Genomic DNA, 20,993 nt, shown 5'->3' with positions numbered 1-20,993 from the left:
TGCATCAACCATTACTCATCACAATTCCAACTACGGGTGCTTACAAGTCTCCATAGACGGCCGGTCTTCTCCGTTGCGCGTCTGAGCTTTCAACAAGAAACACTAATTTCTAAGCATTCATATTAACTGCTCTGCATGATGATATTTTGCTGTGGAGAGTTATAAATACAATAAGCTTCACAAGCCCTTACATTCATTTCCTTGACCGTAGTACTCCCATTCTCTCTGGAATAGATTCTCAGCATCAGCAATATTCATTTTACTTGAGAAATATCTCGTTTAATTCGGACATGAGCCAATACAACTATCCCCAGGCTCCAGGTAAATTTGTTTCCAAATTATTTGGCAATACACACACACACACACACGATATGTCCAAGACCATTTTCCAAAAAACATGGTCTACAAAAGCAATTTAAAGGATGAAGATGAAAGCTGCAAGAAAAAAGAAGAAAACAGTGCCCTGATGATTAGTTATGAAGCATAAACATTTAAGATCAGCTGCCCTTTTTTTTCCCTCCATCATACAACTTGTCTTAAATACTTCTTAATTAAGATGCTTTGGGTTTTGTAGTGGTATATCTGCCGCCACCCGCATCATATCCTCCTCCACCCGGTGCATATGTTCCACCAGGTCAAGTTTATCCTCCTCCTCCACCTCCTGTTGCTGCACACCTATCCTATCCGCCACCCGTCCAAGCCGGCTACTCGCAAGGTGAGCCAATACAACTATCCCCAGGCTCCAGGTAAATTTGTTTCCAAATTATTTGGCAATACACACACACACACACGATATGTCCAAGACCATTTTCCAAAAAACATGGTCTACAAAAGCAATTTAAAGGATGAAGATGAAAGCTGCAAGAAAAAAGAAGAAAACAGTGCCCTGATGATTAGTTATGAAGCATAAACATTTAAGATCAGCTGCCCTTTTTTTTCCCTCCATCATACAACTTGTCTTAAATACTTCTTAATTAAGATGCTTTGGGTTTTGTAGTGGTATATCCGCCGCCACCGGCATCATATCCTCCTCCACCCGGTGCATATGTTCCACCAGGTCAAGTTTATCCTCCTCCTCCACCTCCTGTTGCTGCACACCTATCCTATCCGCCACCCGTCCAAGCCGGCTACTCGCAAGGTCCTTTTGTTGCACCACCACCAGTAGGTTACCCCATGAAAAGTGGTCCTGGTTACCCCCAACAAGAAGTCCCTCATCCAAAAACTAAGCACAGGGGTGGGTTTTGGAAGGGATGGTAAGCCTTTTGATCAGTCTCTCTTTTTTCACCTACTTCTTTTTTATCTTAAAGATCAATCTTCATTAGCCTATATTTTAATGAATGGTTTGTTTATCATATATATATATATATATATATATATATATTTTTCCTGTTGCAGTTGTGCTGCCATGTGTTGCTGCTGCCTCTTGGATATCTGCTTTTAAGGATTTTATATTCTTTACCGATATGCTTCCTCTCTCTCTCTTTTAAAATGACTGTATTTTCGGTCTATTTTCATTATATTTGACGAGATGTTTGCTATGTTCTTTAATTTTTTTCACTTTACAAGGACAGTAAATAGGTTATGTTATCGAGGATACTGTATTTGGATTATGGAGCTCATGGCTATATATATTTTTCTTTTCTAAGACTTGTCGTAAATTTCATTTATAAAGTTGTGTGGCCAATTGAGCATTTCATGGACCCTTCGCCTTGAAGGTGCCTTTAAACTTCGATTACCCTGCTTGGAATAAAGACGAGGGGAAGGTGGGAGAGTCCATGAAAATATTTAAGATAAACCAAGAGCATATCTCTATATGGTTCTAGATTTTTTTATAAGCTTCCAAACGCTAAGTACCAAAAGTACACAAATTTCTCCTCTCGGATCAACAAACGTAGAAATATGATAGAAATCAATGCATTTTATAAAGTGCACAGAGAGGAGGAAATACCCAACAAACAAGAAGAAGAAAAAAGAGAAGTTTTTGAAGTATAAAAACTAGGAAATTGAAAGCTATGGTATGCAGGTGCAGCCATCCAAGCATAGAAAATGTAAAATGCTAGGAAAACAATTTTCTATAACTGCAATAGAGATTCCGCCAACATTTCAACAACTCAACTCTATTCGGTGCATAAAACCCACTTTTAATCTTGACAAAGGCCATAGCAAGTGCATTTAGATCTCAATGCAACTGTCAGTGTTGAGATAATCTATCGACAGAGACCAGTAGATGAAACTAGGTGTCTACAAGTTGAATTAGTAGAACTTGAGAGGGATTTGCAAGGCCTTACACTCAACGGGGGGCATAAGACTACAAACCCATTGAATTCAGCAAGCGTTTTTATTCGTGCAAACCACCTTCCTGGTTCACACCTAAAAATCAACCTAAAGATCACACTGTTCACCATATTTACAGTTCAACAAGTACCAGGTACCAATAAGCAAGTTCAATGAATACTAGTTTTCTTTTTCTTTTTTCTTTTTATTTATTTTTTTGTGCAATTGCTCCAGTTCAGCATTTTATACAGTCCGACAAGTACCAGAACCAATAAGCAAGTTCAATGAATGCTAGTTTTTTTTTTTTTTTTTTTTACAATTACTCTGTACAGACATTTACATATCATATGTATCTCGTAAGTTCATTCTTGATTTTACAAGATCTTAACCACACGGATGGTACAGGAGACTTTCCATCCTTTTCCATCCATTCAATAAAACAGTTTGATAGGAACTGATTTAGGAATCAACTGACACACTTATGGCATTCAGCTCAACATGCTGCTTGCCCTCATTTTGAGGGTGAATAATGACAGTAGCATGAGCCTCAGCCCATGAAGATTGATAGTCTCCAACGTGAGAAACCGATATGGAGCTCACCGAAGGCTTTGTATCAGCAACACTGTCTTGGTCATCTTCTGAGATGATTTCCCATTCTTCTTTAAGCGATGTTACTTGGAAGCCTTTCTCCCTGTGCTTTTCCATTTCAAATGCAGTGGGTAAAATCACATAATCATTTAGAGGGTTGTAGTAAGGGTCCGAATCTGCCTTCAGCCAGTGCTTGAGAATACGAAATACATGATGGTCACATAGAATTCCTCGATGCTCACCAGGGACTCCAACCCTTGCTTCTGCATTGAGCCCATCGGCCTGGAAGGGTAACGAAAAGGAAAAGCAGCTTAACATATATTGCTAGTCAATAAATCACAATGACCAATCTAAATTAGATCAGTAGAAAGCCATGACTGACAATATAGCTGCATGGATCAACATGTCTATGCAATAGCTAAAAAATGGCGGGTCCATTTTCTCCTTTTCATTGAAGTATATTTAGATGAGCAGCTCAAGTTTTCCTTTTTCATTGTTCTTAAAGGATTCCAAGATAATAACAACCATCAAATTCTTGAAAGTTTTCTTGTTTATCTTCTGCACAGTGTATCATTCAATGGATTTATCAAACGCTAAAAAATATTTGGCCAAATTGCGTTATAAAATAGCTGAAAATGTGAATCCAAGTAGTTATCCAGCAAGCAGCTTTAAGTTTTGGTATTCCTCTTTTGCATATAACAATGTCCAAAAAATAATTTCTTCAATGTTGCTAAAAGCATCCTGCCTGAGAAATTTATCATGACCCCAGCTACTAAACTGATATATATCTTCTTCTGTAGCACTGACTCGTAACATATACAACAGAAACTGGGGCATACCTTAGCTGACTCTGTCGGAACTGTTCCATCACCATCAACACATATGTATTTAGGCTGCAAATATGCAAATAGAAGTCAGTTTTCTTAAACATGGCAACTTCTAGAAAAAGAAACATGAGATCATATTAAGTAATTTAATATTGGATCTATATAAAAATGGGTGAACCACAAAACAGTTGGTTAAACTTTGGGAACCAGGAGGTACACTGACATCAAATTGAGAATAGTCCGTGGCAGATACTGACCTCGAAAAATGGTAGTTGTAGTAAATCTGAAACCGGAGTTTCCTCACTTCCATAACTGCAGAGTAAATTAACTTTAGAGGTAAAATGAATCCAACTCACTAGCAACAAACATAACTAATATATTAGTTGTTATAATCTTCATTTTTTTTTTATAAGTAAAATATAATTGTTATAATCTTCTATTCCACAATAAACCAAACAGAAGCTGTATTTTTTGAATGGAAAAAATTTTAACCAGTAACACTTCATCTAAAAGTCGATGAATATTACCAGACACTATGGGGTGTCTCAAGATTGATCCCATATATATTGTAGAATTTAACTCTAGAAGGCACTTTAGCACTAGATAAAACCTCGTGTGTTTCATTAGCCCATTTCAAGATCTCCAAGTTGAATGGTAGGGGAATAATTTCACCATCGTAATTGACCTGGAATTAAATACAGATGAAGTCAAGTAAGCTATTACTGCTCTCTTCATCTAGTGTTCGCATAGCACCACATAAGAATAACAGGAAATGAAATCATCAATATGCATGGTTAGGACATATGTAACCTTATGGATAACAGAAAGCTCTTCTATTTTTCTCTTTCCATGGAGAATGACCCAAACAACAATCCAATAAATAAGAAAATAAAGACCACGCTGGAACCAAAGTTCCAAGTTCAAATCTTGATCGCGAGAAAACCCTGAACTTGAGTTTAAATGATCATCAGCTGATGTAAGGAATTGGATTTTGACAGAAAATGAGAGGATGAAGGTAATTCTTCCTTCCTCCCAACATTCTTTTGCATAGAAATATATTCTTCTTATTAATAATTTCCGTAATACTTTTTTTTTTATAGTTAATACTTTCCGTAATACTCCCCCCCTCAAGCTGAAGCATATCTTATAAGCTCAAATCAAAAGAAACCAAGCAAACAAACAAAAAAAAAAATCTTATACTCCCTCTCAACCTGGAACAACTTGGGAGCACAAAATACAAAGACAGACTCGTAAAAAAACATGAACAAGAAAGTGCATTGAACCAAACGTAAGCAAACTGAAATTCCACAAAGTGCCAAAACGAGTGAAATGAAAATGCTGTAAACTTTACCCACATACTTCCCTTACTGGAAGTATATTCTCCATAACCAATCCATTCATTGCAATTCAATTCATATAATAGGCAATTGCTTATCAAAAAATTTGGCATAATAGGAAATTAGCGTTTGAAATGTGACAACTAGATATTCTCAAATCAACTCAACTATGCCTTGATCTTGATCAATGGAAATCAGCTATATATATCCTTATTAAGCCACTTAGTGCTATCTAGTAACATTTCATTAGTTACAGCTTTAAAAATCATGTATGTCCTTCAAAAACCAGCTCTATCATAAGTTGACAGCCATCATTAAGCTTTTGTCACATCTTATGAAAAAAAAAATCCTATAGGACGCGACAACTAAAAAAGTGAATAAAAAAGATTTTAAAGATTGTAAATGTTCAAAAATCCAAACACGGTGAGAGAGTTTCACATTCACTAAGACCCAGAGAGAGTAAAAGAATCTTAAAGCTATCCCAAACTTCAGTGATCTGCACTTGACCCAACCAGATATCGTAGCTTACCGTGTTACTTGAAAGAGCTTCCTTAAAAATTTCTATATTTTCTGCTGGAGGGTAAGACTCTAGGATAATATGAGAGTTCCCCTCACTGTCTAGCCTTTCTCTCCAGATCTCTAGGAGAGGAATTTGTTGCCAATCAAAACTTGGACAACTCATCAATTCATAAATTGATGGACATTCGATCAGCTGAAAAAATTGCAACATATTAATAAAACAGTCATCTATAAAACAGTGCAACTCACATCCAAGTATCAGCAAACTGAAAGGATATAATTGTCATCTGCTAAAATGAAACACAACATAAAAGTGACAGGTATCTCAATATTAAAAAAAATAGTGCAACGAGGGGAAGCCCCGAGAGAAATGTAACTCAAACCGCCAACAGAAATGGACTCATACCAGCTGGTGCATGCTCCATTTTGATATAAAAAAATTCTGTTCCCACCCTTCAACAAATGACATTCCATTCAAAAAGGTAGATATGACATATCCAGGTGCACCTGCACAACAATTTGACACACTGCCTCAATAACTTAAAAACTTTCAGGGAAATAAAAACCAAGATCAAATTTTGACCACGGATAATTTGAGAAAGCGTGGATGATTTGTTGTGGATTGATGCTTCCTGTGTAAGAAATATGGTGAATCTGTTGACCATTTATTTCTTCATTGTGAGGTGGCTAAGACTTTTTGGGATGAGATTTTTGGTCGGACGGTTATTGCTTGGGTGATGCATAAGCAAGTGGTGGATATCTCAGCTTGTTAACAAGGTTTTAAGGGGAGTCACCATATTGTTGCCATATGGAGGATGATCCCTTTATGGTTGGAAAGAAATGGGCAGTGCTTGAAGATAGAGAATGCTCGAGGGGAGAACTTAGAGAGTTTTTCCTTTGTGCCTTGCGTATTTGGGCAAAGGCTCTTGTATTGAATGGAGATAATCTTCATGATTTGCTTTTAGCCTATTCTAGTGGAAAAAAAAAAAAAAATCATGCTCTAAGCAATGCGTTAAATGGAAATAGAACAAATTTTTTTAAAGTTCAAACAAGACTGAAATGGATAAACGATTTTAAAGTATAAACCAAGCTATATGTCATGATTAATTGCCAAGAAGTTCAACAGAGCAATTCAGCTGATAGGCATATGGCAACTATTAGTATGTACAACAATTTTAAGAATAGTTTGATCCCAGCATATATAAATTAGGAATGAATTAACATGTTCCAAGACATTTTCTTGGAATATACTATAAGCAAGAAAAGTAGCACAACTCTTACAGCATACAGCATAATTATCCTTCTGAAGTCAGTCATTTTATTTTTCTATTTCAGAGTACTCACATATTTGGAGCAAGAAAGTGTGGAGGGAAAAGCAACGTCATTCCCATAAAGAGAAGATACACAGAAAGCAAAATTCCTTATTTCTGTATGTATCAGAAAGCTAGAAGTTGCAGTCACATAGAAGCTATTATTAAGCTCTGTTGTTCAAATTACATAGGATCACTTACCCTGAAACGGTGCAGCAATTGCAATCCAATTCTTCACATATTTCTCAAAAATCTGCAAAAAAACATGCATAAAGCTGTAGGATTTACCTTGCGGCAAAAATGAAGCACCAGCTAAGAAAGACAACCACGAGCCATAGAAAGAGAGATATGAGACTGAAAAGGCAGAAAGGAAAATTAGAAAAAGTCAAGAAATAAGAAATGTGGGTTCTTACATCACTATGCAGGCACATGAAACATTTCACCAGAAGACCCCCCATGGAATGACTTATGATGGTTATCTTTTTCCCTCCAGAAGCATTGTATACTAACTCTAGTTTTGCAGCTAACCGCTCCAATGTTTTAGGCAACCTAAGAGATAAACAAAGCATAAAGAGGTTGATAACATTAACCTACAAGAACAGAAAAATATCTTCATTCAAAAACCACACCCAATCAAGGGCTGATATGGATTATTCTAGAAAGAGATTTCTGGATTAAAAAAATTAATTTTCAAGTCCACCTCAATTGAAATATATGTGTTCTTGATTTACAAAAGAATGTACTACTTAAAAATTATGTGATTATGCCATCTGCCAAAATAACTCATGCGGTCCATCTTTTTTTTTTTTTTATAAATAACTCTTGACATCCAAAAGTAAAGGGATTAAAGAAAATAAATAAACAAATTGAAGGAAAAAGCTGGTATATACTTGCATGCCTAAATTTAACATAAAAGATAACTCCATATCAAGATTACATAGAGAAAGTACTATTCCAAAATGTGTTCAAGCGAGTATCGGCAATTTTTTTTAAGAGAGAATTTTTCTTAATGAACAACAAGAGGAAACAAAGGCTGCATCAAAGTATACAACGAATACCATCAAACACACCTAAGCATAAAAGGAAACGAGATCAAGAAATCCTGGAAACTAAGCCTAGGAAAACGCTATCCTAAAAAATCCAGCCACTTTTTCCCCTCCATGTGCAGCACATGAAACAAAACAGTTTATATTCCACAATATCTCATCAGTGGATGGCAAATTTAAGACTCAACCCTCCTTGCTAATGTGTGCTTGAACAAGAAGTAAGATCAAGGGAATTGGGTGTTCTTTGCAAGTTAGACTTAGAAAATACATATGATCACACAAATCGGAAGTTCCTATTAACGATAAAACTTTGAAGAGCACGAGCATACAATAAATGAATTTATAATTTTCTTCAACACCTATTTTGGGCAATTGCTATAGAATTCAACAGACTAAAGGGACGCTTGAGGAATGAAGATGAGATGAGAGTTTTGTGAATAGTAAGATGTTTGTGAATATGAGTGAGATAGTTTGAGTTAAGTATTTATTGGGTTTTGGGAAAGGAGAGAGAAAAAATTGAATAAAAAATATTATAAAGTTAAAATATTGCTAAAATAAAAATTTTTAATACCATTTTTGTTTTGAGATTTGAAAATTTTGATTTTTTTTTTGTTTTTTGTTTGAAAGTTTGGGAAAGTTTTTTTTTATAAGTAAAATAAGTATATATTCATCCAAAAAGTGTCAATTACAAAGAAAAGTTCTACTGCTCCCATCCTAACTAGGTGGGAACATTAGAAACTAGAAACTCTTGAAATTCCATGCCATTAAAGTCCACAGCATGAGCCCAAATACAAAGGGTCCTAAAAAATAACATTTTTAGCTCTGCTATTGATCTCTCTTTGTCTTCAAAAATCCTCTCATTGCGCTCCTGCCATAAGCACCACAAAATACAGTTTGGAATCATCTTCCAAACCGCTTTAATCTGTCTCACTCCTCGAATTGAAGTCCAACAGGCCAAAGCCTCCATCACAGTTTCTGGCATAACCCATGCTAGATCTATTCTGTTAAACACCGCATCCCAAATAGTCCTGGCTACCTCGCAATGTAAAAGTAAATGATCCACCGATTCACCCCCTCTTTTACACATACAACACCAGTCTGCTATAATTATGTTTCGTCTTCTCAGATTATCCGTAGTAAGAATCTTCCCCAGAGCCGATGTCCACACAAAGAAAGAAGCTTTGAGAGGAGCCTTATTGCACCAGAGCTTTCTCCATGGAAATTGACTGTCAGGCACTTGTGTGAGTACCTTGTAAAAGGAGCTAACAGTGAAGACCCCTTTCCTTGTTGGACACCACCACAAATCATCTGTATGCTGGGTATTTGGACGACAAGAGTATAAAAGGCTATAAAAGTCTATAAAACTCCCCATCTCCCAGTCATGTGCTGCCCTGAAGAAATTGATATTCCAATGGATGTTTCTACCTACAACTTCCATTACCTCCGCCACCATGGCATCTTTAGCATTTGCAATCACAAAAAGTGTAGGAAACCTGTCTTGTAGAGTACAATTGGTACACCAAACATCCTTCCAAAATCTGATCTTTGAACCTGTACCCAATTGCAATCTTGTATGTTGATGAAAAACCGCTCATCCTCTTCTAATGTGTTTCCATAATCCCTTTCCAGCGGCCCCTTGAACCTCTCTAGTACACCAACCCCCCTCGAGACCACCGTATTTGTTCTCAATCACAATCTTCCATAAGGCATCCGGTTCCTTGATATACCGCCACAACCATTTGCCAAGTAGTGCCCGATTAAACATCCTCAAATTTCTAATACCCAATCCACCATTGGAGATTGGACGACATACAATTTCCCACTTGACTAAATGGAATTTGAACTCTTCACCTAGGCCCCCCCACAGAAAGTCTCTTTGTATCTTCTCAAGACGTCCAGCTACACTAGCCGGTATAGGGAATAAGGATAAGAAATAAGTGGGTAGATTGGAAAGCGTACTTTTAATAAGCGTGATCCTGCCCCCTTTTGACAAATACATTCTCTTCCAACCTGCTAATATTCTCTCTACTTTTTCAATCACAGTATCCCAAATAGAAAGCGCCCTCGAGGCTATACCCAGAGGTAATCCCAAATAGTTCATAGGGAGAGACCCTATCTTACAACCCAGTATACCAGCCATTACCCTTAAATTTTGAACTTCTCCAATAGGCACCAACTCAGATTTATCATAATTCACTTTTAAACCAGACACTGCCTCAAAACAAAGCAACAATGCCCTCACAGCCCTCAACTGATCTATCTCGGCATCACACATAATAAGCGTATCATCTGCAAACAGTAAATGTGAGATGGTGGTGGGACCCCTACTCGGCGATCCAATCTGAAAACCACTCATATTACCATTAGTCACTAAGGCTGAGATCATCCTGCTTAGTGCCTCCATAACAATAACAAAAAGTAATGGAGATAATGAATCCCCTTGTCTTAAGCCACGAGAACTCGGGAAGAAACCCTCTGGACTGCCGTTGATTAACACAGAGAATCTTGCCGTAGAGATACACCAACTGATCCACGACCTCCATTTTTCTCCAAATCCGCACCTACCCAGTAGATATAGAAGGAAATCCCAATTAACATGATCATATGCATTTTCCATATCTAGCTTGCACATAAGCCCTGGGCTACCAGTCTTCACACGACTGTCCAGACATTCATTAGCAATTAGAGCCGCATCAAGTATTTGTCTACCCTTTACAAAGGCATTTTGGGGCTTAGTGACGATCTGTCCCAAGACCCCACTCAGACGATTTGCGAGTACTTTAGCAATGATCTTGTACGTACCATTCACTAGACTAATAGGCCGAAAATCGGAGATCTCAGAAGCCCCTACCTTTTTAGGGATTAAAGCAAGGAAAGTGGTGTTGAGGCTTTTCTCAAATTTGCCAATCGAGAAAAGCTCCTGAAACACCTTCATAAGATCCCCCTTTATCACCTCCCAACATTCTTGGTAAAAACCCATGGAGAAACCATCAGGACCGGGTGCCTTATCTTTAGCCATTTTCTTTATTACATCATAAACCTCTTCCTCTTCGAATGCCCTTTCCATCCTTTCGACTTCCTCCAACTCTATAGTACCAAAAACCAATCCATTCAAAGTAGGCCTCCACCCCACCTGTTCAGTAAGAAGCTCCTCAAAGAAATTTACCACATGGTCTTTTATTGCTTCTTCTTCTCTACACTCGACCCCTTCAATTTTCAGCATCTCAATGTTATTATTTCTTCTATGAGAATTTGCAATTTTATGGAAGAACTTTGCGTTCCGATCCCCTTCCTTTAACCAAAGGGCTCTCGATTTCTGGCGCCATGACATCTCTTCTTGTAGAATTATCCTCTCAAGATCTGCAGCCAAACTAGATTTATGAACTTGTTCCTCCTCAGTAAGTGGTCTCCCTTCTTGAATTCTTTCTAACTCCTGTATTTCCTCCCACTTTGTATTTTTATTATCTTCTACATTGCCGAAAGTATGTTGGTTCCACACCTTTAGATTTCTTTTTAACTCTTTCAATTTGCTTGCAAAAATGTAGCTAGGTGTACCTTCAAGATGATACGAACTCCACCATTGTTTGACCCTATCCACGAAACCTTCAGACTTCATCCACATATTCTCAAACTTAAAATACCTTTTACCGCTACGAATGCCTCCACAATCAAGCAAAATTGGCCAATGATCTGATGCTAGGCGTGCCAAACGAGTTTGCCAGATATCAGGAAAATGACTTTCAAACTCAGGTGAAATTAAGAAACGGTCCAAACGGGACCAAGACTGATTATTTGACCAAGTTGCTCCACCCCCAACAAGTGGAAGGTCGATCAAATTCAAGTCAAAAATACACTCCGAGAACTCCAAACTTGCTGGTCTCAATCTTCTACTTCCAGAACATTCACTTTGAAAACGAACCACATTGAAATCCCCTCCAATGCACCAAGGGAGCTCCCACCAACTATACACCCCTACAAGCTCATCCCACAACATGCTTCTGTCTGAATCTAGATTAGGCCCATACACCCCTGCAAATGCCCACGAAAAACCATCTGAAACACATTTGAATGCGCACGCTATCAAAAAGCTCCCTATATATTCCTCCACTTTCTCCACCACTCTCTTATCCCACATCACCATCATTCCTCCCGATGCCCCTGACGAGGCCAAATAAACCCAATCTACATATATGTTGCTCCATAAACTCCTCACAATCTTCCTGTTAATCATTTTCAATTTTGTCTCCTGTAAGCATACAATATCCGCTTTCCACTCACGAATTAAATGTCTAATCCGAAGACGTTTCTCTACCACATTGAGGCCCCGAACATTCCAAGAAACAATCTTGGGCTTCATTGAGAAATATTCAGCCCCTTCCCTTTTACCCTATTCCTACTCGAACCACCTTCCGAATTCATCGACCACATCAATCTTTTCAATTCTCGGCTTTTCTTCGATTCCCCCTTCTTATTTTGGCGGTGACCAGCTTCCATAGCAGTTAACAAAGCTATGAACTGCTCCTCAAACCCATCACAATCTATCCCTACCACATTTTGAATTTCCTTTGCTTTGTGTATTACCCAATCTGAGACTTGGTCTGGAAAATAATAGTTCAGTGGGATTGGATTCCCCACTCTGTTATCCTGAAAGCTACCCCCTACCGAAAGCTCCTCAAAACCACAAGCCTCAGGGATGAAGAGTTCATCCTCCACGGAGTGCATCAAATCATCCGAATCATTCTCCTCCTCATCCACCTCAAGCTCCTCCAAATGTCTCACTGAGAGGTCCACCGGAGTCAAGAAACCCCCGCCTCCCTTCATCGGCGGTATCTGTCCCACGTGTGGCTGAGAAAGACGATCCTCGAAACCCACCAGCGCCTGTTGCGCGTAGAACACCGGCGTCGCTTCATCGGCGACATCCTCTGCCACCGTCGGCACTGTCTGTGTAACCGTCGGCTGACCCAGCGCCGTCGGTTGACTATCCGGCACAAACCCGAGGCTGCTCAGCTCGGGTGAAAGTCTGCTAGGGCTCGTGGACGAAACGGGTTTCTCTGACCCGAATCTGCTAGGGCTCGAAGGCGAAACGGGTTGCTCTGACCCGAGTCCTGAATTCTTGGGCTGGGCCGGCCCAGGCCCAATAAACTGCTGTCCAGAAGGCCTAGAAGGCCCTGCCCCATCAGCCCGAGTGAATACGGGCGGGCTGCTAAGACTGGTTTTGGGCCGCGTCGGCCCACTCTTTTTTCTCCACACAGCCCAGCCCTTTCCTTTTTTTGTTTTCAGCTGGGCCTTGTTCAGAGTATAACCCAGCCCATGAACCTTCTCTTTCCCTTTTAAAACCCCCGTCTTCTCCATTGCCTTAACAGACCCGGTAAATTTCACTATTACAGCCATATCTCTCTGCAGTGAATGCATCAGTCCCCGCATTTCCGCCAAGTCCTTTCTGACTTCCCACGTCTCCTGACACAAAGTATGGCACGACACACACTTTGGATGCAGCGTTCCTTCCCTCTGCCATGGCCTTTGTCCTCTACCCCCGGCTCTTGCACCTTCTTCACGCAAGTTCCCACCGCCATCGCGCAAGTTCGCACCACCCTGCCGCTCACGCAAGTTCGCACCACCCTGCCGCTGGTTGATATTCACGGACAACGCCTCCTTATACGACCAATTTTTATGTCTCAGTGCCCCACTACCGAGGTTCCGTCCCCCTCCTCCATGCACACCAACCCTTTTTGAGCCATCCATACCTTTCTCTTTCAGCTTCTCCCTCATCTTCCTCCATCCCCCTCCGTTATCACCCTCAGGAATGCAGATGACATTTCTCCTCCCTCCCTGATTGTACTCGGATATTTCAAGAAATCTCCCTCGCCTGTTAACACATCGTTGTGCTATAAGACTAGAGAATCCATTCCGTGTTGCCGAATAAACCTCCTTCTTCCCCTTGCTTAAGCACTCCTCCAGTACCTTCACAAGCCACTGAATTGAAGAGTACCCCAGCTCCACCGAGTACTCTGTTTTCCAACTTCTCTCTGTTACTCGCACAGCACCCTCTCTAAGTTTTAACACGATGAAACATTTGGACTCAATCACCACTTCAACATACTGACCCATCATAATCTTAAAACTTACATAAATCACTTCAGTAATCTTGCGCTAAATGACTCATCAAAATGAAAGAACATAGTATTTTCGCAAGTATTTTCGCAAGTGTACGGAGAGATGAAGGAGATAAATCTATAGTTCCCTCTATGACTAGCAAAGTTGACCACTATCTGGTTGAACTAATCAACTTCCTAAAACAATGGAGCTTTAGAAGAATAAAGAATAAGTCTCAAGTGGAAACAATCAAGTCTTGGAGACTGTGGACGCAAAGTATATGATGTTAGAAAATTCATCAAGATCTAAGAATATACAGTTTTCTTTTTTAAAACTAGGAATATAGAGTTTGGTACATCTCTTTCCATTGCAATAGGTAAAACCATAGAGACTGTTGAGGAGAAGAGGTGTGTGCAAACAGCAAACTGAACCAACCACCTTGTTAATCTCCCAACCCCCAACACCCCAAATGGAGATTACTAAAAAAAAGTATCATGGGCCAGGTTGACCTCCCAAGTTGTTGTCAAAGAGTGCCTGATAATGTTAAAAGCTACAACACAAAGCATGGAACTCAGGTTGTACAATGTTTGCAACAAACTCATAAAGGAGCACACAGTACAATGTTGGATCCTTTTCTACATTTTCTGGCTTGTCTTCCAAACTTTTTAAACATAGCAGCATTCAAATAAATGTGCCATTTGGCAGGTACCTGTTACTTTGGCGGAAATCATAACCAAATCCAAAAAGTGTCTGTCCCTCTTGAAAACCCCATTTGATCATCTCAACAATCATCTCGTGAAAATAATAAACACAATCACGACCAATGATCTGTATGAAGCAAAACATTAGAAGACATTCATCAGTAGTTCACTTTTTTATTTAGCTAAAGCATATTTAACTGGCAGAAAAAATGGTAACGAAAACATTCTAGCACGGTTTCACTTAGCAGTCATATGTAATTCAGCATAACCAACTAGTGGAATATATTTAGTCCAAAAAAGTTATAAATTATACACCAAACCACAGATAAGCTGATGAGGGAGGAACCTACACTCAGGTTAACATTATACTTAACATTTTACTTAAAGACGCAAAAATCTGATAGAAAGCTAAGTTACAACTCACGGAAAGCATTTTCAACCTTCCTTTTTTTTTGCAATAAAATAATATTTGTCAGCTATCTTCAAGGCTTCAAACAAAATTTTAAAGAATAGAGCATAGACAATTACATATCCAAAAGAAAAAAGTATGAAATTTATAGAAGTAGTAAGCTATTCAACTGTAAAGCCAGCTCCTAAATAAGCAATACAAGTAAACGATATATAACACACCATGTCAGGGTCCAACACATCAATTGCATATAGTCCGAATCTGTCCTCAGGAACCACAACACTTGATTTTGGGTCCAAAGACATAGTTGTACCTGTTTCACATGATAAACATCGTTATTGAACACCAGAAATTGCTAATTGTAAATGTGTGATCATTAAAAAAGAAAGCCTAAAAAAATATAAAGCATACAAGCAATTGCAACAGTGTGAGGCATATTTGCATGCAGCTGCATACAAGCGTTTGTTGAGTTACTTATTAAGAAAGCAATTGTTGAAATAAATGATAATATATATACAAATTAAGGAAGAAAAGCTGTTTCCTATCTGTTTTTGCTTAAAATGATTTATTCATTTAAACATGTTCAGATCTGTGTACCCTAACAAGCGAATATACATACATATTAGGGAAGCAACAATTTAACCTGGTTTGAGCAAGCAAGTTTTCCAAATTGGGAAGCACAAGGAAAGTAAGACAAGGGAGATCCATGAGCTAGAAAGGTTACAAGAGTCTAGGACCTTATCACAGGAGGAATTAGCCCAAAAGCTTGTGCTGGTTGCAGACCTTGAGAGGATCATTCTACTAGAAGAGATTTCGTGGCGGCAAAAGTCTAGAGCATTATGGTTGAAGGAAGGAGACCGAAGCACTAAGTTTTTTCACAGGGTAGCCAACTCTCACAGGAGATCCAACAATATTGAGGTGCTGAAAATTGATGGGATTATTTGCAAGGATGAACAGGTGATTAATAATCATGTGGTTGGTTTTTTTGAACAACTGCTAACTGAGCAGGAGGGTTGGCGGCCTAAGCTTGATGGGCTAGTTTTTTATTCTATTGGGCCTATGGATGGTAGCCATTTAGAGAGGCCTTTTGAGGAGGCTGAGGTTTTTGATGTGGTGAGAAAAATGGCTAAAGATAAGGCTGCAGGTCCTGATGGGTTTTCTTTGGGTTTCTTTCAAACATGCTGGGATGTATTGAAGGATGATCTCATGAAGGTGTTCCAGGAATTCCATTCGGTTGAAAAATTCGAGAAAAACCTGAATGCCACTTTTCTTGCTTTGATACCAAAAAAGGTTGAGGCCGAGGAGATCAGGGAGTTTCGTCCCATTAGTCTAGTAAATGGGGTATACAAGATTATCTCTAAGGTACTTGCGAAACGCCTTAGTGAGGTTGTGGCAAAGATAATCTCAAAGCCCCATAATGCTTTTGTAAAAGATAGACAGATCTTAGATGCGGTTCTCATTGCAAATGAATGCCTGGATAGTAGACTGAAAGCTGGTAATGCAGGGATTATTTGTAAGTTAGACATGGAGAAGGCATATGATCATGTTAACTGAGATTCCTTCTTGACCTTCTTGGGAGATGTAGTTTTGGGGAGAAATGGAGATCTTGGATCCGTTGGTGTATATCTATAGCGAAATTTTCAGTCCTGAATAATGGAAGTCCAACAGGTTATTTCAATAGCTCTCGAGGTTTAAGACAAAGAGATCCACTGTCCCCATTACTCTTTGTTATTGTGATGAAGGCTTTGAGCAGAATGACCACAGCCCTAGTCTCTAATGGGTGTGTGACTAGGTACTCAATCGGATCCCTGTGATGGGGATTTATTAACATCTCTCATTTATTGTTTGCAGATGATACTCTTATATTTTGATAGGCAGACTATAATCAGGTTCGAGTTTTAAAGGCTCTCTTACTTTGTTTTAAAGCAGCTTCGGGGTTGAAAGTGAACTTGGATAAATCAAAGATTGTGCCTATTGGAGGTGTTCAACACATCAGACAGTTGGCTAATACTCTAGGGTGCAAGATTGCCTCACTCCCTATGACATATCTTGGCCTTCCGTTGGGGGCCACCCCGAGAGCGTTTTCTGTATGGGATTCAGTCATTGAGAAAGTAGAACGTTGATTAGTAGGCTAGAAGAGGATGTACCTATCAAAAGGTGGAGGATGTACCTATCAAAAGGTGGTAGGATTACCCTGATAAAGAGTACATTATCTAATTTACCGACCTATTTCATGTCCTTGTTCCCCATTCCAGCAAGTGTGGCACTTCATATTGAGAAGTTACAGCGGGACTTCTTGTGGGGTGGGATAGGCGAGGAATTTAAATTCCACCTTCTCAGGTGGGAGAAGGTTTGTTGTCCTCTCCCTAATGGTGGGTTAGGTATTCAAAATCTAAGATTGTTTAATTGGGCATTACTTGGCAAATGGTTGTGGAGATACCATAAAGAACCAGAAGCCCTTTGGAAGTTGGTGATTGGGAGCAAATATGGGGGTTTATGGGGGGGGGAGGATAGTGTACTGATGAAGTGAGAGGGACATATGGAGTGGGATTGTGGAAACATATAAGAAAAGGATGGAGGGTTTTCTCTCGTCATTCACGATTATGCCTAAGAGATGAGGCTAGAATCAAATTCTAGTATGATTCTTGGTGTGGTAATAGTGCTTTGAAGGATCTATTTTCTAATCTCTTTAGGGTTGCAAATGAAACAGATGCTTCAGTGGCGGATGTCATGGTGATAGTAGAGGAACAAATCCAGTGGAACATCAATTTTAGCCGGCAGAAAATGATTGGGAAATGGACAGCTTTGCAGCTTTTTTCAAGCTTTTGTACTCACTCAAACCGAATAATCAGCATGCTGACACATTGTGGTGGATACCTTCAGGTGGTGTTTTCTCGGTTCGCTCGTTCTATAAAACCCTTTCACATGAGCTCCTATTCAGTTTCCTTGGAAAAGAATTTGGAGATATAAGGCGCCTCTCAAAGCATCATTTTTTGTGTGGACCGCTTCCTTGGGTAAGATCCTCACAATGGATAATTTGAGGAAAAGAAGGGTGATCATCGCAGATTGGTTTTGCATGTGTATGAATGGGGGGGAATCTGTGGACCATCTTCTACTTCACTATGAAGTAGCTCGAGGGTTATGGAATGAGATATTTAGCAGACTAGACTTGGGTTGGGTTATGCCTGAGACAGTAGTAGCGGTTTTGGCTAGCTGGACTGATCTAAGAGGAAATCAACAGATCAAGGCGATATGGAAAATGATTCCTATATACATTATGTGGTGTATATGGCAGGAGCGCAATGAACGGATGTTCGAGGACGAAGAGAGATCAAAGGAGGAACTTATTGCTTTCTTTTTAGAACCCTTTGTACTTGGGCCTCTACCATTTATTTTAATGGCCAAGATTTCCATGATTTCCTTGTATCTATTGTCCCTATGTAGTTAGGGCATTCTTTGTACTACACATGGCTTTGCCTATTGTTTTATTAATACAACTTGATTACTCATTAAAAAAAAAAAAGTTTTCCAAATTTCTTAACTAGCACAAATATTCAGCACATTGGACCAAACACAATTTCAGGCCAACAAAAAAAGAAAACAATTTTCAGGGAGTTCTTGGATTATCATACAATAAGATGAGCCTTCTTCTATTACTAAAAGATCATTTGTTTTTATAAGTAAAAAGAAAATTTTATTGACAAGTAAATAGGCATAGCCCAAGTACCCTGGAAGTATACAAGAGAAAACACCTAAATACAAGCTAGGAAGTAGAATGGGCTAAAAGCAGTACTAAAAGATCATAATCTGGAACCATGGGTTTTTAGCTATATAATCAATCAATTGGAACACTACTAAGCGAACAGGATAACAAACCTTCAGACCTACTCAAAGGACCCAAAGATAAACAAATGAATGCAATTAGAAACTATCTAGTTTTGTTATAGGACCTAATTGTCACCCATGTCTACTTCAGCTACTACTGGCTCTAATTTTTAAGGTTTGTTTTCATGTTAGGAGATGTTGGCTTAATACTATTACGTATTTTCTTTGGTTTCAATCAAATTAAATCAATTTCCCCTCTATTTCCTCAGAGGGCAAAGAAACAAGAAGACCCGCATTTAATTCTCTCTCATTTTCACCCGATTCCCAAGAGCCAAATACTAAACTCTAAAGATCCTTTCCTTCGTCCACCTCCACAGAAACCAAACACAGGTCAAGGAAGTCAAAAACTTAGCGAAGCAAAAAAAAAAATCACCTGTAGAGGGGTCGAAGCGAGACCAAAGCTTGGTCCGGCACTTGTAGTCCGCGCCAAAAATCCGAATCCAAACCCGCTCCTCCTTACCGTTATCGTTACTAACGGCCTTAAGAATCGAACCGGCGACGCCGGGCACCAACAAAACCGGGTCGAGATTCGGGTCCACGTACGGTTGGGGCTTCTTCCTGAGATGCTTCAGCCAAAGCTCCACCGAGTGCACGATTTCCTCCAACAGCACGGCCATTCCGTGTCGAATCCCTAAAATTAATTGGATCAAAAGTGTGGGTTTTTTTGTAGGGTATGGATTTTCTTTTAAAAGAAAAAAATGCAGGTTTTTAAGGGTCCGATGGTTGATTAGAAATCTTAATTTTGAGGAATTGAAGGAAGAAAGAAAATTGGGATTGCGGTTTGGATTTATGAGCGCGTCGTTAAGCTGTCAGAGGGCGTGACCGCGAAGCTTCACAGCGGCAGATACACAGCAAAATAAAAACAAAAGGCAATGAAGTCGAGACTCGAGGGTGTTGTTTCTCTACGGTGGGTGTATCCCGAGCCTGTTCGAGGGCCAATAGTAAATAGGCACGTCTAACCAGCCTTCACGGTCGATATATGTGCTTTTTCTTTTCTTTTTTCTAATTTTTTTTCCAAATCTTAAATTAGTGCTCTTTATGTCCGTTTGATTGTTAAATTTATCTGAATTTAATTTAATTTAATTTAATTTTAAATTAAATTTAATATTTAAATACTTAATTTTTAAATTATTAAACTCATTTCAACTCAAAACCTTTTAAATATGGATATACAATTTTTTTCAATTTAATAATTCTTTATACGTAAAATTCACAATATTTTTTAATTTTTTATAAATATATATAAACTCATCTTAACATTTAAATATATTTAAACTTATTTCAAATAGACTCTACAAATTTACTATATCATTTTAACTTACTATTATTTATAAAGAAATTAACTCAACTCAATATTTAAACACAGTCTTAATATTTAATAGTATTAAAGAAATTGTGTAGTCAGTTGACCATGTTCTCTATTTTAATTAAGAATAATGATAACTACCAAATATTTTTTGCAATATTTTTATAATTATATTTTAAAATAAGAGTATTTTTATAATTTGATGTTATTTTTATGAAATATTTTTTAATTTAAAATATAGTTGTATAAAATATTATAAAAAGTATTATGTATTTATTATTTTCTTTTTAAGTATTAGGTGGGTAGATTATATTAGGACAGTATTTCTTAATTATTTTGGTTTAATTTGACTGCAATGTAGAGAAGTAACCGTATGGAACGTAAGTTCGAGGAAGAGAAGGGACGGGAAGGGTGCAACAGTACCGTAGTACGCACGTGATATTCATTGTTTGGAAGTAAATTTAGATAAGATGACGTCAAGAAGATTCAGACAAAATAAGGTTCTGAAAGTGGGAAATAATCTATCCGACCTCCGGTCCGCGGGTCGCACACCACACAGCTGACGCGGCGAATCCGGTTCGTCGCCCATACCCGAAGATGTCTGTATTGCAACATGTGAAAGGCTAATGGATTTCGTAACGTAAGAAAAGTTTGATATACCTAACTCTTTGAAACTGGAGACATAATTTTCTTACGTG

At 38.6% G+C, this 20,993-nt stretch overlaps 2 protein-coding genes across 3 annotated transcripts; one reads left to right on the top strand and one right to left on the bottom strand.

The window, feature by feature from the left end:
- The first annotated feature begins 32 nt into the window (after positions 1–32).
- On the top strand, positions 33–1,605 carry LOC109018456 (cysteine-rich and transmembrane domain-containing protein B-like). 2 transcript variants are annotated; one of them, XM_035688407.1, is made up of 4 exons: positions 33–321; positions 575–715; positions 998–1,253; positions 1,396–1,605. In XM_035688407.1, exons 1-4 carry the CDS (start codon positions 291–293, stop codon positions 1,439–1,441), a joined length of 474 nt encoding a protein of 157 aa, XP_035544300.1. In that variant the 5' UTR covers positions 33–290; the 3' UTR covers positions 1,442–1,605. The 2 variants fall into 2 exon arrangements, with proteins under 2 accessions (XP_035544300.1, XP_035544301.1); XM_035688408.1 differs by having other exon boundaries at positions 72–321; positions 575–746.
- A 964-nt stretch (positions 1,606–2,569) lies between these two features.
- Positions 2,570–19,858, bottom strand: LOC108985424 (lecithin-cholesterol acyltransferase-like 4). Its single transcript, XM_018957715.2, has 11 exons — positions 19,363–19,858; positions 15,326–15,417; positions 14,704–14,822; positions 7,269–7,404; positions 7,057–7,108; positions 5,952–6,052; positions 5,556–5,738; positions 4,217–4,374; positions 3,947–4,001; positions 3,702–3,755; positions 2,570–3,144 (listed from the first exon to the last, which is right to left on the bottom strand). The coding sequence occupies exons 1-11, from the start codon at positions 19,604–19,606 to the stop codon at positions 2,734–2,736; spliced, it is 1,605 nt and encodes a 534-aa protein (XP_018813260.1). The 5' UTR covers positions 19,607–19,858; the 3' UTR covers positions 2,570–2,733.
- Positions 19,859–20,993: the final 1,135 nt, after the last annotated feature.

Source organism: Juglans regia, chromosome 3 (genome assembly GCF_001411555.2).
Source record: "Juglans regia cultivar Chandler chromosome 3, Walnut 2.0, whole genome shotgun sequence".
Taxonomy (NCBI): Eukaryota; Viridiplantae; Streptophyta; class Magnoliopsida; order Fagales; family Juglandaceae; genus Juglans; species Juglans regia.
Note: the sequence above shows the minus strand (reverse complement) of the source record. Positions and strands in the feature narration are given on the sequence as shown.

Excerpts from the sequence above, each read along its gene's own strand:
- LOC109018456 (XM_035688407.1), top strand. The coding sequence starts at position 291 with ATGAGCCAATACAACTATCCCCAGGCTCCAG. Across the intron at positions 322-574 it reads CAACTATCCCCAGGCTCCAG|TGGTATATCTGCCGCCACCC; the intron begins GTAAATTTGTTT and ends TGGGTTTTGTAG. Across the intron at positions 716-997 it reads CCAAGCCGGCTACTCGCAAG|TGGTATATCCGCCGCCACCG; the intron begins GTGAGCCAATAC and ends TGGGTTTTGTAG.
- LOC108985424 (XM_018957715.2), bottom strand. The coding sequence starts at position 19,606 with ATGGCCGTGCTGTTGGAGGAAATCGTGCACTCGGTGGAGCTTTGGCTG. Across the intron at positions 5,739-5,951 it reads AATGGAGCATGCACCAGCTG|CTGATCGAATGTCCATCAAT; the intron begins GTATGAGTCCAT and ends CAATTTTTTCAG. Across the intron at positions 3,145-3,701 it reads TTCCGACAGAGTCAGCTAAG|GCCGATGGGCTCAATGCAGA; the intron begins GTATGCCCCAGT and ends TTACCCTTCCAG.